We start from the raw sequence: 17,248 nt of genomic DNA on the forward strand, positions 1-17,248 counted from the left end.
AGCTCAGCCCTTCTTCACACTGACTCTTACTCTCCCCAATGAAAGCAAATTCCACATAAAAGAGGCAAATTCACCAAACTTGGTTGTCCACCAAGAATAATTCTTATTTGGGCAAGAAAAATCAGCATTTTCATCACAAGGGCTGATGACAATTTGTACTGATCCTAATGAATCATTTCCCCCAACCCTGATAATGTTGACTACAAAAAAAAAAGTCAACTACATATTGTCCAAACCTGCCCGTCAAATTCCCAAAGCTGTGATTCCACATCACTTTACTCTACCCATCAACTTCAGAAGTTAAGTCTGAAGCTTTGAAGATGCCCATCTGATTGATAGTTAACACTTAACAATGGTTAACAATGAACACTTCAGAATCTGGCCAAATAATAAATTTTAAAAACAGTGTTGCTGCAATTCAGGGTTTTTCTTCTCAGTAATTTTTACTTCTGTGAACTTTAAAAATTATAAATATGGATTTTTAAAAATTTATAAGAATAGTACATGCATATTACAAAAATCATCCCTTTTGAAAATTATACAGGAGAAACTAAAGATATGTGTACTCCTCGTACTATCTAGGGACAGCTCTTGCCTTCGTGAGACTTAAAAAATAACCTTCTCTTGAACCAACTGAGATGTCACCAAGGACTGTTATCAGGCTGTTTTTATCCATTATCTGACCAGTTCCCTTAGTTGTCTTTGTAAAAAATATTACAAAAATAAACAAAAAGGGTAATTGATTGCAAAGCCTTCACTTAGGCACAGGTAACCTTTTAGTATATTCTACCTTAAAAACTCTACTGCACCCTCCACCTCAGCTGAGATGTTTTTTTTCCCCTGTTGTTATTTTGTGAAAACACCTGCAAAGGTCTCCTTGATCAAAATACGTATGTATTGTTCTTTTCTAAAATCCCTGCAAATTAGAAACCTTTAGCTTAAAAATGTTCAGTCTCCATGGACCAATTCTTGGCTTTTGCAGGGCTTACCAAAAGACCAATTACTGCCAATTTTGATTCATGTAGGAGACTTAGACATCTTGTCTATCAGGAACACAAAGCTGCCAATTTATTTCACAAAGGCCACTGAACAACAATCTGATAACATTTATTTTAACTAATGGCAAACACACAGCAAATGCATAGCTCTAAAATACCTGGGGCTTCCCTGGTGGCTCAGAGGGTAAAGCGTCTGCCTGCAATACAGGAGACCTGGGTTTGATCCCTGGGTGGGGAAGATCCCCTGGAGAAGGAAATGGCAACCCACTCCAGTACTCTTGCCTGGAAAATACCTGGACTAGCTAATAATCATCTCCATGAACTTTTAAATAATTAGCTAAAATTTTAAAATAAAGCATAGTTAATGAAGAGGTGCTTTGAAAAGCTATAAAGCCTAACATGTTTATACATCATTTGCAATGAAAGAAACTGTTCTTACTCTAAGGTTTTGCAGGGAACAAGTGACAGCTCAGAGTGCAATTAAGGGGGAAAAAGCCCATTCTCTGTAATGATTAATTATAATGAGCATTCCTTAAAAATTGAACATCCTGAAGCTTTCCAAGGAAAGCTCAGGCAACACAGGTGACCTTTAAATAAAAAGCCTGCTTTTCGTCAAAAGTTGGAAAAATGCATTCCTACCATTTTTTAAAAGGGGATGAGGAAGGGAGTGAATTTACAGACAAGGAAACTAAAGTTATACATTTTTAAAAAAATCTAGAGATCTGCTTTAGTTTGCTTTTCAAAGGCTGAGGGGAAAAACACCTCTTGAAAATGTACCCAATATAAAAATGTTGTTTGCCTGGTAAGAAACTGAGAAAAATCTTATACACATTAGAAATGTACACTGAGTACCTGACTCAATATGGTTTTACTCAGTTTCTACAAAAGAGATTTGTTCCTAAAAAGTTACATATGGCTTGAACTTATGTAAATAAATTAATCTTAAAGTCATGAGGAAGACAGTAAAGAAACCCTATAGGGTGTTCTTCTGCAAATGAAATTATCTATTTGTAAAGTGAATAATCAGTCCCTAATATATTTGCTTAATTTAGATTTACACCTATAATGCTGACTTAGAGTATGATGCAATAATAAAGTAGAAGCATTTATGGTTTAGCATTGAGTATGCTTCTTCCTAAAGAGAATTCTTTTGTGAAAAATAAATTTAGAATGCAAAATTTTAGAAAATGGACAATCTTTCACTTTCTTGCCTACTTTAAGTTGGCAATGGCCATTTTAAAAGTTAGGGACCTTTTATGACTTCTAAATGGCTAGCATTCATTCATTCCCTGGATGTAAAACAAAACAGCCATTTTTAAAACTGGTGTCACAGCGTCACACTCTGTCAGCATCCACAGAGACCTTAGGAATTATCTAGTCCAACTCTTCCAACTTCCTGGTGAGAAAACAGAGGTCCAGAAAGGGCAGCAACCTGGGTAGTGGCAGTTAAGAAGAGAACCCAAGTCCCCTCATTTCCACAATTCAGCACTCTCTTTTTATCAAATGCTAGGGATACACACACTGAGGCAACCTGTACAGGAAAGAGTAGTTGAATGGAACTACTACAAGAAAAGGGCTGGAAGAGTTTATGGATTTAAGGGAGGAAGAAGGAAAAAATTCCCCCACCAAACAACGCCCTGGGAGAGAAGCTGGAAGTGAATGGAGGAGGCCTGACAATAGACTACGGCAGCCCATCTCACTAACAGCATCAATAGCTAATAGAAAATTTTATGCATTAAATCACCTTCTAGAGGTTACTTTACTTTGTTCGGCTTGCTTCCTCACTAGGCTTCTGATACGTTGAATTGTTGACTCACAGCAAATTCTTTCTAGGTGGCCAGAAGTGTGAAGCATTCCTTTCCCAATGTTCTACAGCACTTGAAAAAACATTCAAAGCAGAGCATCAGGATGGAGACTAAATCATCCTAACGACAGTGACATCTTACACAACCACATCAAGGTCCCTGAGAAAATACAGTGAAAAACATTTTCTTAGATAGATGAAGCCTATGTATTTTTTTAAAAGGCAGAAATCTTAGGTTAGAAGAGAAGCAAAACACAGTGTCTATCAGAGTTGGGAAAAATAAGGGTCTGGGGTTGACAGAACATGTACCACTAGAAGTCATTCCACTTGGTGACTTCGTGAGTCATGCCAATCATCTGTATATGAATGGAAACACTGTTTTCAGTGGAACATTAATAGGAGCCAGAAAAATGTAAAACCTTTAAGTGGGGAGACAGGGTGAAAAGAAGAACATGAACTTCTAAAAAATATATATGCGAGATAATGACGGTAGCTGATTTATTCATCTCATCTGTTTACTCTCATGAAGGCTGCTACAAAAGTTCCCCATTATTAACTGTAACTGAACACGTCAGAAATGGAGTTGTGATCATTTAAGAGGTGTGCTTTGGAGCTTGCTTTTTAAAGTGAAGTACTGTTCTCTGGGTACTAAGAGTTCAACAAGCTTGGGTGCTTTGGGGACAGAGTAAGACTAGGAGGGACTTGAGGTCTACCTTTATAGTCTGGGGACAGATTTTTGGCACCACGTAAGAATCATGCTGGCCAGCCCCACCCAAGCCCAGTTGATTCCATGTAAGCAGTCTGCCTTAGGGCCACAAGTGACAACTGTATACACCCGTGAGATGTCAGTGATTCAGGAAGCTGCATATAGCAAAAAGTGCCTTATGGTTTGTGACAGTATCAGTAATCTATTGAAATATGATATACGGGTCTACTTCAGAATACAGAAAACATGTCTTCCTCATGCCTTCAAAATGATCTTGTCTCTAAAGCAGAGATAAAAGATGGCTGACTACAATTTATAAAATATTTTGACATCCGTCAGCAAATTGCTGCATCAGTTCCCCACAGAATCACTGGTAGCATACTTGCTATACAAGTTCTTCTACAAACAAAAGGCTTATTCATTTATATAGTCCTGAAAATGGGCAGCTAGTAGATGACACACCTAAAATCACCCCTTGAGTCAAACTCCAGGGAGTATGATGTCACTAGTTTTATCTTCTTCCAGATCTTTAAAAGGAAACATGGCTCCCAAACAGTGTAACTACACAAGTTCTAGGCTCCCTATCATTTCAGAGGACTCCAACATGCTGCATGAGCTCTTTTTTTTCCCCTTTCTAAAGCGCCATGTCTGTCAGCCATCCTGCCACTCAGAATTCTAAGAGTGTTGTCAATTGAAGAATATAGAACAATGACGGTAAGTTTTTGTGTTCAAACACAAGGCAGATCACTTCAGATATCTCCCTAGAGATATAATTTTCCTCATTTAACAACCATGTTACCCTTGCAGGTAGGTATTTCAACTTACCAGTTAATTATTACCCACCCAGCCACCCCCACCCCCGCCCAGATCAATCACTCCTCACTCTTCTCATACCTATCAGGGTAGTAAGTAGATCATGATGTGGGCAGTGATCAGCAATTCTCAGAAGGGAGGGAACACTATTCCAATTTGTCTTTCAAGCCTTTGGTGGCTGGTTTTGTTGTTTTTAATGACTATACAGATTCCTTGAGAGGCTACCTGTAGACACTTTCATTTTAAGTGTATAATAACTATTTTGAGGAAATATAACAGATGGAAGCATTACTGATCATTTTGTCAATTCAACAGTGACTTGAAAATTAGTTACATCCACTTGTGAAACCACTTATCATGCATTCTTCACATTATCAGATAGAAGCATTCTAGCCTCTAAAAGTCTGATGTAAGTCCTATTTTCCTACTAAAGGTCTCATAAAATTAGAGACATGTTACCAAAAGAGAGATCCCAAATAGGCTGAGTTGAAAACCTTGGCTAAAGAAGAGAGTAACTGCCAGCCCTGTGGCAATTTACTTGTTCCTGATCCTTTGAAAATTAGGTGTCTATTACCGCGGGTCACGTCCCTCATCCTCACGATCACAGGGATGTCTTTCTTGTTGTTGAAGTTACCTAACTCTATCCCTGGGGACTTCCAGACTTTGCCCTCTTCCTGCTTTGATCTGGGCATTTTCGTCCTTTTAATTAGGAATTCTACTGCAGTAACACGCTTCACCAGCGGGGGTCAACTCTCAAACTGTACTTCCACCAGAAAAGCCCTATGTTCGAGGCTTCTGCTTATATAAAACATACTCATTACCGATCAATCCCTGACTTAAAAAATTTCCATTGAAATTCCGTAATCAACTCCTGTCTCCCCCTCTGGTATAGACATACACAGTACTTTGTATTATATGTTAAAATTAGATACTTATGGTGAATAGGATATTTCATTCCTAGAAGAAAAGTTAATACTTATTTGACAGTGTGAAATTTCTCAAAGTGAAATGTATACCTTCCTAATATAGACTGACTCCTCATAAAGGAACTCCACAAACAATAATTAACATATATACAAAGATAAACCATAACAGACTTCCCTATAATCTTTTTAATAGTGACTGTAAATTTAATATAATCTCAGTTACATAAACAAATATGTAGATTTATTGATACAAAGACACAAAAAGAATTAAGAGAAAGAATTCCAAAATATTAACAGTTATCTCAGAATGGTGTAATTCCAAAGGGCTTGCAGCTCTTTCTTTATATTTTTTGAATTTTAAAAGTTTTATTCTTTTTAGAATTACTATATTATTATGGACAGTAGTTTAAAATATATACATATATATGCATATGCACATGTACCTTTTTATTTGATAAAATCACATAAAATTTACCATTTTATCCACTTGAAAGTGTACAAAATAGGTGGCATTAAGTACGTTTACAATGTTATACAACAATCACTACTATCCAGTTTCAGAAGCTTTTCATCACCTCCAATGGAAACCTTGTACCCATTAGGTAGTCACTTCCCATTCATACCCTCCCCCCAAACCCCTGGCAACCACTAATATGCTGTCTATGGATTTGCCCATTCTGGATATTTCTTATAAACAGAATCATACAGGATGTGGCCTTTGTGCCTGGCTCTTTTCACTTAGCATAATGTTTCCAAGGCTCATTCCTGTTGGAGCATGTATCAGTCCTTCATTTGCTTTATGGCTGAATAATATTCAATTCTATGGCTATATTGCATTTTATCCAGTCATCTGTTGAGAGATGTTTGAGTTGTTTTCCACCTTTTGGCTATTGTGAATAGTGCTGCTATGAACATTCATGTACAAGTTTTTGTTTCAACATCTGTTTTCATTTCTTTGGAGTATATACTTAGCAGAGGAAGGTTACTGATATATGCTTTTTAAAAATTTTCTTTAATTCTACTTTGGCATTCTGCGTTTAAAGTAGCAATGCTTTTTTCAGAATTGTTAAGGATAATCTTTATAATACTGATTATGGTACATTTTTTTAAAGGCCAAATCACATTCTTTTTAAAAATGTAATTTTCATCCTTATTCTTTGGGAACAAATTTCTCTTATGCTAAATACTTTAAACTATGATGAAGTAACTGAAAAATGACAGTCTTCCTCTTAGCATAGCTATTCTAACAGTACTTAAGTCACTTTCAAATGCTTATATATTAAAAGTACAAAAATATATGTATATTTTTTGTTGCTTCTTTAACAGAAAAGCATCACCAAATAGACATCAATATTTAAACTTTAAGGGCTGTATTAAATATATAATGCCAAGTAGAAGCATATAGAATCTTCTAGAAATTCAAACTGGCAGATGGTGATCAGAGAGGATGAATACACCCTAAGAGAGTACACAGTACCAATTCTTAAGTGCTTTACCTCTCACCCTCCCAACAGAAAGATAATACATCTTATGAACATACAAGCCCAATAATATCATTTTAGCTGTAGACACTACTCGATGTGGACTAAAGAAAATGATGGTGTGCTTACCCATACCTATTTAGCAACTGTTGGCTTTTCCCATTTTTCCTTCCCCGAGAACATATGCACACACATTTATGCAATAAACATTCATGTACATATCACACGTGCACACTTCTGCATATACAAATGCACCCTTTCTGAACTGTACTTCCAACTCAGTGGCTGTAAGTAAAGGTAGGAATGTTTTTGTAGCCCGGTCACCCCCTAGATCTCAGGTTCTTTCTGCTATTATCACTCCCATCCCTACCAATACACACATAGCGCCCTGTGATACAGAAAGCAGAAATATAAGTCTAGCTAGAGAAGAGGAAGCAGTACTCTTAAAACAATAAGAATGACCCAAATTGTAATATTTGTTAATAAGTAAGGAATATGATTTGGGATCACTTAAAAATAAAGTACTGAGATATTTCTGTAATACCGGTAGATATCTCTTTAAGAAAAATTCAAATAGGAACAATAAAACTTAGAGAAAAGGATCAACTGGAATATTTTAATTCTATAAAAGGTTTTTCACATTCCAACTTTGCCAGGATCAACACTATCAACAAATTTTACTTTTTCCTTTACAAAAAAATCTTAAGATGCTTTCATATTCTAATAATCCTCAAAGAAAACCCTACCACAAACCCCAGAAAGGAACTGTTTCATGCTACTCTCTGAAGAATTTTTAAAGTAGCTCTCACATAACAACAATATTTATATCACGGAGATTTTTTTCAATGAAGATTAAGAACTTTCTAAATGTCTTTTTTTCTGTATGTGGACAACTGAAACACAGTGGAGTAAATTGTCCAGGGTATCACAAGAAGTGAGGGGGGGACAAAAATAAAATTAACTGTCAAGAAAGTGGCCTGTCCACAGAGAAAAATATCTCAGTTACCATGGGGGATAGTCATTCTAACAAGGCAGTCGAATTAAACATATCATGATGATACAGTCTAGAGTATCTGTATGCACATGAATGCTCTGTGTATCACTGAATTCCCATTGCTTCATTCTTATACCACTTAATTTCTTTGTGCTTGTATATAATTCTTTTCTCTGCTATTAGACTATAAGATGTTTATGGCAGGGACCAAATCTCAGGACTTGCATGCATGAGGCACATGGCTGGAATACAGTAAGCAGTCAGGTAACATGGGTATGTTCACGTATAAAATTTCATAGATATACACTCAACTAACACCACCCAACCACCAAAACAAATCATGGTGAGAATCTGAAGTTTCTTAACAACTCAACCCCACATACTAAAGAAGAACAAAAAGATGATCAATATAGGCTACTATGATAATTGTAATGCACAGAGATACCCTAGATATACTCTTACTTGTTAGTGTGTGCAAGTACATAGATTAAGGTAGCCAAGAATGAATTAGCATGATTTACCTGTAGTTAACCAATACCCCACTGTTACCATGAGCTGATTTCCCCACTGGTGTATTATCCTAACCCTTTTGCTGCTTGTTACTGTGGTATATCCTCTGACTACCTAACTGTTTGGTGGCAGTCATACCAGAGAGGAGAAATAAATTCTAATCAATCCTGCTTACTACTTGTTAACAGCTTTTATGAGGTGCTGTAGTGAAGTTAATAGGATAAAAATGAAGAGCAAATTTAGTTTGGGGTATTTAAACAACATAAGGTACTTTGCCTTCAAAAAAAAAAAAAGAAAAGAAAAACTCCTTCACTCACATTTCATTGATCAGCTGTGAGGTTTATTTATCCATGTTATCTCCATCTCCATTACAAAAGAGTTATCTTGGGCCTAATTTTTAAACAATTACTCAGAAGTTACCTTCCTTTTTCTTTAAAAATTCTCTATTGTCTTACCTCCCAGTCCAAATAATCACAGACGTCTTCGAAGTTAGTGAGCAGAGACACTGAGCAGAACAGCCGTGGCAGCTCATCCCTTGTCATTGGGGGAAAACGGCTATCTTTAAGGGCACTGTTGAAAACAAAGTGAATATTAAAACAGTCACTAGATACGAGTTCCTAGTTTCAAAGGCAATCATTTGAAAAAGGTAAGAATTTCTTAAAAAATCAGTAAGGTGAGAAAGGTGCCAAAATCTCCAAATGCATTCAAGCACTCCAAAGATTTTAGAAGTTATTTTTGTTCATTCAGCAGATTATGTTTACTAGCCAATCCTGTAACCGATTCAATTGTAAAGAGTGAATGATCAATTACATTTCCTGTATAGTCATTTCCTTGTATACTTCCCTGTTACTTGTAGAATTTGACAATGTTTTATTTGATTTTTCAGGAGAATAAAAACCAGAGCAGTGGAAACTTAGGGGAAGAATTCTGTATCTAGCACTGGTAGGAAAAAATATATATATATATATTTCATGTTAAAAAAAAAAAGGTTCACACTAGGTTGGACAGTTACCATAGAACAACGTATAAAAAGTTGAAAAAAAGGTAAAAATGTTATTTTCTTCAAGCAAAAGAAATCAAAGAAAATGAAAATTATCATGCAAATTATGGACTAGAAGTACAAAGATTTCAGGCCCCCTCTAAAGGAGAATTCAAGATTCTACTCAAAAACTGTGAAATTTCAGAAAATAGGGCTAATCTTCGGAAATAAAATTATGATTAGGAGACCATTAATCACATCAATGGATTTCTGAGTACATCAACTCTGATTGAATCCTGTAATCAAGGATAGTATACCACAGTGCCAAATTCTAGAAAAACCTCACTGTAAAGGACAAAAATGTTGGAAGATCATAATTCTTCCTGCAACAGTAGAATAGACAGAAAAGACAAAGACACACACACAGAGGCACTGTGTGTTCCTGTACTTTTAAAAGAAACCACTTCCTGGTCAAGAAAACAAACACACCTCTGATTACCCACTGTATTAATGGCATTTGTGCTGTCGATTTTCAAATGTCCTGTATAGCACAGCCAGGCTTAGAAAATGTTTTCACAGATTAATCCTTAGAGGTTACAAACTTAGAGCCTACAAACTGCTTGGGTCATAACAAAGTTCCATGACCTTTGGAAATAATTTAATTCCTTTTTCAGTGACTTCCTCATTGCTGGATTTTCTTTTTTTCCATTCCTTCCTTTGCATTCAGAAACTCACTCACTGTACTGTACAAATATACCCTATGTTTGTTAAGTATTTTCGATACATTGTGGTGCTCGTTCTGTCCTGCCATACAGAGGAAAATGCTTACAGAAAGACAGAGATGTTATACAGAGAGCATACATGTTTTCCCCATTCAAGGAGCCAAGATTAACCAAGAAAATCAGGAAATCTGTGATAATTCATACTCTAAGAATAGCATTTCACTATTTCATAATTTAACAACATAAATTTCCTATGGTTGGCTTCTTTTATTTTCCAACTGGCAAATAAAGTTTTAAGAAATATTTTCAAGTTCTTATTCAAAGCCAACATAAAGACATATATGATATGTGTATAACACCCCCCCCAACCCCACCCAGGAGAGGAGTTGTAAAAAACAGAAGAATCCCATGCATAAAAATCCAAACTTACACACTTTCAGTTTTCCTTTTGAAAAGAAAAAGAAAAAGAGAGGGTAAAAAGCCTCATACATTAGAATAACATAAAATATTATATTTAGGGTTATAGGTTTTATTGTGGTGAAATATACAAAACATAAAAATTACCATTTTAACCACTTTTAGGTGTATATTTCTCTGGGCTTAAATACATTCACTTATTGTACAACCACCACCACCATCCATCTATCCATATCCAGAACTTTTTTCATTTTGCCCAGTTGAAACAAGGTACCCAATAAACACTAACTCCCCATTCCTCCCTCCTCCCAGCCCCGGGAGAAATGTAATTTTAATACACTTTTATAATTTCAAATAATTATAGTAATATAGTTGCTAATGTTTTTCCTATAAAACAGCTTTATTGACATACAATTCACATACCATAAAATTCACCCTTTCAATGTACACAATTCAATGATTTTTAGTATATTCAGAATTGTACAATCATTACCCCATCCAATTTTAAAATATTTCATCACACCACAAAGAAACCCTATACCCATTAGGAGTCAGTCCATATTCTTCCCTCCCCCCAGCTCTTGGCAAGCACTAATCTACTTTCTGCCTCTATGGATTCGCCTGTTCTGGACATTTTATATAAGTGGAATCATACACTATGTGACCATTTGTGTCTGGCTTCTTTCACTTGGGATAATGTTTTTGAGGTTTTATCCATGTTGCAGCATGTATCGGTATGTGCTAGTTGCTCAGTCCTGTCTTTTTCTTTGCAACCCCATTGACTGTAGCCCGCCAGGCTCCTCTGTCCATGGGATTCTCCAGGCAAGAATACTAGAGTGGATTGCCATGCCCTCCTCCAGAGGATCTTCGCAACCCAGGGATCAAACCCTGGTCTCATGTTTCCTGAATTGGCAGGCGGGTTCTTTACCACTAGTGCCAGCTTAATACCTTTTGTAAAAGCACATCATCCTTTGAACTGAACAATAATATTCAATCCTATAGATATATCACATTTTTGTTTTCCACTGATCTGTTGAAGGACATTTGGGTTATTTCTGCTTTTGGGCTACTGTGAATAATGCTGCTATGAATATTCATGTATGAGTTTTTGTGGAAAGTAATGCTTTCATTTCTCTTGGGTAGATACTTAGGAGTCGAATTGCTGGGTCACGTGGTAATTCTGTGTAACTTTTTGAGGAACCAACAAATAGTTTCCCATAGTGGCTGTACCATCCTACATTCCCACCAGCAATGTACAAGGGTTCCAATATCCCTACATTCTCGCCAACACTTCTACTGTCTGCCTTTTTCATTATAGTACTAGGTCTCCTTTAATGAAGAGATTTTTGTATCTAGCTCTAGCTTTCATATATATTTAAAAAATACACATGTTGAAGTTGCCATACAGTTAATTTCTCAACACTCTGAGGCAGGTTATTATTTTATTTCCTAGCAAACCAGTGAAAGGTATATTTTAGCTCAGTACAATTCAAACTATTTCAAATCAACAAAATTTTCAAGTGCAACTGAGGACCAGGCTAGGAAGCTTTCCTTGTGATATGGAGTCTATTGCTTACTCACCAGGGACTTAAAAAAAAATGTTTAGATCAAAGAGTGAGTGGGAGAATGCTGTTCTGTTCTGTGAAGTCGCTCAGTCGTGTCCGACTCTTTGCGACCCCATGGACTGTAGCCTACCAGGCTCCTCCGTCCATGGGATTCTCCAGGCAAGAGTACTGGAGTGGGTTATCATTTCCTTCTCCAGGGAGAATGCCAGCATGGCTAATAAGATAAAATAACAATCATGCCTTGCTATACGACACTCAAATGTATTAATTTCGAAACACTGAACTAATAAAGGTATGTTAATCATGATGTAAACAGTCTGATTTTACAAAAACACTCATTCAAACAAGACTTTTAATTCTTGCATTTTTCATTGGTAACTTTTCATTAAATTCATGCACATAGACAAATTCCAAACGGCAGGAAGCCCTCAGTATCTCTAAATGCAAATTCCTAGGGAAAAGAACAAGCGATGAAAGCCTAGCGAGGATTTAAGGGATTATTAAAAAGATGAAAAAATGCGGCTGGAGACTACCTCAGAGCTGCTAGACTGGGGTAGATGGCTGATAAACAAGAGGTTCAGCTTCTCTTGGCCCTGCTCCCTTTTGTATATAGAATATGCGATGCGGAAGCTGAGCCTTTAGAGACAGTATGCTATGGGGAGTCAGGCAGTGACTTACTCGAGGTTGACCCAGCTGGTTAGTGACACAAGTAGGTGGACAACCCAGATTCTCTGATGCAAGTTCACAATTCTTTCTAGGATCCACTCCTTAGTTGCTACTTTTGACAGGATTATGAGGTTTTTTTTTTTATTTTAAAACAAAATGCTTGCCTTACTAGGCAATTCTGATCTCATACCTGCAGTGCCTCTGCCTAAAAAAGATAAATAATAATTTAACAGCATTCACTAGTAGCCAAAGGGTAAATAGAGCTAGATGTCCTGTCTACTGGAAATCTGCAGGAACAAAAAAGATTTTTAAATATTAATACTGTCCATGGAAAGCATTTTATACCAAAGTAGTATGTGCCAATTTAAAGAACTGACAAAGAAAGAGATCTTGTAGTAAATTTGTATGAAGTTCTCTTTGTTACAATAGGAAGCCATTTTCTAATGTTTAAATATTGCTAGGGGAAAAAAAAAAAAACACTTATGTACAAAAATCTGTTGGCTGCTCCATCACCCATATGATGGATGGCTAAGGTTTAAACAACAGTTTGATTCAATACCAAATTCAAATATATTCAATTCAAATTGGCATCTTCCCAAGAATATATTCCACCTAATTGAGAAGCAGCAATAACATCTGTCAAAGTTAATATCTAATGTTAAATAGCACTTTAATGAAAATGAACATTAAAGAAAAAAGTATTAGGAGCTTAGCTATCAAAGAATCACATGGTTTGTGACAGTACCTGGAAACTATGAGGGGGGAAAAAACAGCTGAAAAGAGACAAAGCCTTAGATATGGCAAGGCTCATCACAAACAACAGAGCATGCAACAGAAATTATTTGTGAGTCTAGATAGCTAGCCATTCACTCATTCATTCATTCTTTTGCTTTCTAAAACACTGATGACCATAATCAGTTAACCAGTGGAAAGATACCAAACTGAGAAAGGCTTCATATTACAAGCAATCATTTTCCAAGACAAGGAAGTAATAACCAAAATTTAAAATCCTTGTTTGGACAGGTGAAGAAAAGCAAATCAAGTATACATTAATTAAAAAAATTTTTTTTTTAAAACAGCTTTTTACACAAGGGGTTTCAATTATCTGGAAATTCTGCCATTCCTCATCAGAGCTTCTAGAACAGAATGGACATGTGACGTGTCTAAACTCCAGGAGCTGAGAATATTAGAATCCTAAGCCCAAATCTGAAAAGTTATCTATATCCTCTCTTCCACATTAAGTATCAATTTTAGCTTCCCGTGGTCCAAAAATAAATAAATAGGCACAAAGCAGAATGCAAAAAAGTAAGTGATCATTCATCAAACCTAAATGTAGAGAGGAACAACAAAGGACATGGTCATGCTTAAGGAGTGAGGAAGGGAACCTCATTTTGGTGAGACTTGAGACCCATAAGAAAGGAAAATTTTAATTGTAAGCCACATGTAAATGCTTACTTAATTGGGACATGTTTTTCCCTTTTAGAGTAATGAGTACAATCTACTTGCTGCTTAATGAGCATTAACACTATAATTTATTAATTGTAATATGTATTTCTAAGCATGATAGGATGGGTACTTAGCAGGGAGTGGAGGAAAGAACTAGGGCATGGAACAAAAGAAAGAGAAAATATGAAGGAGGAAAAGAAAATTAAAATATATAGAAAGAAATAAAAATGGAGAGGAAGATAAAACTAGAAGCAGAAAAAGGAAGTGGGCAGCAAAGAAAGTTAAAAAAACACACACAGAGGGGCAGAGAGAGAACGCAAGGATGGAAGAATGGAAGGGTAGGAGGGAGAGGGAGATCTAGAGTGGTGGGTGCTCAAGGTTTTCATGTAAGTTATTTGGCTCCTATCCTATAGGATTCAGAGGCTTTAGTCTGTTATCACCTACTGTCCTCTGAATGGCTTAAAGCCCTTGAATTGCTCTATGCTCTAATCTGGAATTCTTAAAAGGCTCTACTTTCTGAGATGGCCACAGCTGCCCACCAGGAAGGAAAAATACTCTCTGGGCTACATGCTGTGATGATCAGAGCAATATTGTCAAGAATCTGCCTCCTAGCACAAGTTCCTCACCTGTAAATTATGAGACAAGGTTGTGAATTTGATTTAGTGGAGCAGGACTACAACTGGAAAATATCAATAAAAGATATTTCTTCATGTGAAGAAACAGATGGCTAAATGTTTGGTGTATGTGGCAGGTATTCCTCCTCTCTCTCCATGTAGCGTCCACATGATGCTTTCCCTGCAGAGTTTCTGGGTTTACTTGATCCTGTTTTTAGAAATGAAGGGCTAGAAACTGGTTTTTAATTATTTTTCTGATGGAAATCTTCTAAAATATATTCTACCAGAGTATAACGGACATAATTTTCTCTGCATGACTCAGGTTCATCGTTAAGACTCAATATGACTTAGGCCATTCATTACTATACAGTATTGGAACAGTACTCTCAATATAGTCTTGGCAATAAAAAAAAAAAATCTGTAGGTATGGAAAACAGATTACACTATGACCACCAACAGATTCCATCTTGGGAAATTTGAAAACATGAGATTATCTCTACTTTGAAGAGAATGTAACACAAAAATAACCTGACATAGACTTTCAAAGTTTCAGGGGATCTGACCCCTGTGTTCTCTAAGTTTGTATACTATAAAACTGAACTACCTCTCAGTTTTCAATTCAACTACCTAAATTGAATCAAATGTCAATTTTATTGCCTTTCTTGGAGAATCTAGAAAAACCTCTACAACCCTGAACAAGCATCATTTTCCCAAAGTCATCAGAAGCATTTCTCCAAGGTGTAACAACAGTTCCCTGTGACTTACCACTGATAAAAATAGCTCTGAAAAATGCAAAATTGAAGTCATCGTTAACATATGAGCCCTATTTCACAGTCCTATAGAATACAGCACAGGAGAATCATCAAAAGCTTGGAATCTGGAATCAGAAACGACTACATGTGGATTGTGGCTCCACTGCATGCTAGTTGTGACATTTGGTTAAGTCTCTTAACTTGTGCCAGCCTCCATTTCCTCTTCTATAAAATGCGGATACTAATAGTACCTACCTCACAGAGCTACTGTGACAAGTGAACAAAATAATAATACCCGCACAAGTGCCTTACATACACCAGGGGCTCAGTAAGTAGTGCCCCTCCCCCGCCATCATCAAGGTTTTATTTGTTAAGTTTATACCCACAGGGCTGCCTCCATGTCATGTTTCTGGTGACAGGAATGGAGCCTCAGGACTAAGATTGACCCTTCAAACTTATGAGAAGATCAAAGCAAATTATCTGCTCTAGGAACTGCTGTGACCATTGAAAGAGAATAATGGCTATGCTTTCAGGTTCTGGTGTTTTTGAGAACCCTTCATTTTCTTTCACTTTCAAAATATTTATTAAGCATCTGCGGTATGCCTTTTATTATGTGAAGAGCCACAGAGGATTTAAGAATAGTAGATTACAAAATAATACATGAACACATGTAAAAGAGTTTGATAGGAAGGTTGAGAGGCAAGGTTAGGCAAGGTTAATGTCTTTTCTGGAAGGATCTGTTTACACTCTCTGCTACTGGTTTACTGGTTACCAAATGACCCAGAATTGCAGGTAAATTCACAGAAATTAAATGTATACACATTTTTGTTTTCTAGTAAGACGTCTATTACATTGAGCAACATACTTCTTTATCAAGAATTTCCATTATCCTGCAGCCATGCATTCATATGTTGCTTTGTAATGTAACTCTTAGTTTTCCTGAGCTAGGTTTTAAAAAATCTCCAGGGCAGGGATTGGCTTTTTACTTCCATATAAAAAAAATGTTTACCAAGAGATGCAATTCCCTGAACTGTGCTCAATTTATCTTCAATGGATTTAGATATGCTATTCTCTATCTTACTGGTTATGCTCCAGCAAAATCCTTAGGAAAAAAATGTAAACACTCTCTAAGCAGCAGACACAGGATGAGAGATGAGAAGCTCCATGCTTTCCTCATCTCACCCAGTGGTCTCCAAACTGTTTTGATTGAGCATTCTTATCAGTAAAAGAAGTCTGAGCATACATCCTCAATATGTATATTTATTTACAAAGTATGTATCACAGTCACGTACAGTGAATATATCCAAAGCACAGTACAGACTTAGAATAAGTTTGCTGTTGAACAGAGTGGGTATAAATACATATTTCAAATAATGTTCTTGATAATTTCCTTCTTTGGGGGGCTGACATCTTGTCAGGTCCAATTAGATTATATTCATTTTCACTTGATGACTTGGCCAACCAATTTACAAGGTGACTTGCAGAAGTGGCAGCTAGCTCCACCTTTTTCTTGTCCTTGCTTTGTGCTTATATTATGACTATTATCATCACTCCACTGTTCCTTTGCAGGAATGTTCTTAAGCCATTTGTCTACCCTGAGTGGCTTTAACTAGCTATAGCCAACCTATGCATAATAGTCAAATGGCTTAAGAAGGTTCCTGCAAAGAAACCACAAATTGAAGATAATACTAAGAACCACGCATCTACTTAACCAGGCTCGTAAACTGAAATACGCTGCAACATACTGCAAAAGTGACTGAAAGAAGTAGTGTGCCACCATCAACTCCCAGCAAATCGTGGTTCTCAGACTTTCCTCAAGATCCCTCAATTTAGAGTATGCGACAATGACCCACTG

The 17,248-nt window shown here is 36.5% G+C and overlaps 1 protein-coding gene across 3 annotated transcripts in view; it reads right to left on the reverse strand.

The window, feature by feature from the left end:
* The window catches only part of AMMECR1 (AMMECR nuclear protein 1), a 115,902-nt gene that overhangs the window by 13,349 nt on the left and 85,305 nt on the right, over positions 1-17,248 (reverse strand). For all 3 annotated transcript variants that reach the window (XR_003033536.2, XM_024988748.2, XM_024988747.2), the window contains one exon: positions 8,688-8,802. Coding sequence is in view for 2 of the 3 variants with exons in the window: in XM_024988748.2 (XP_024844516.1) it covers positions 8,688-8,802 (115 nt within the window). In the remaining variant the exon portion in view is untranslated. The remainder of the gene's footprint in view (positions 1-8,687; positions 8,803-17,248) is intronic.

Source organism: Bos taurus, chromosome X, assembly GCF_002263795.3.
Source record: "Bos taurus isolate L1 Dominette 01449 registration number 42190680 breed Hereford chromosome X, ARS-UCD2.0, whole genome shotgun sequence".
Taxonomy (NCBI): domain Eukaryota; kingdom Metazoa; phylum Chordata; class Mammalia; order Artiodactyla; family Bovidae; genus Bos; species Bos taurus.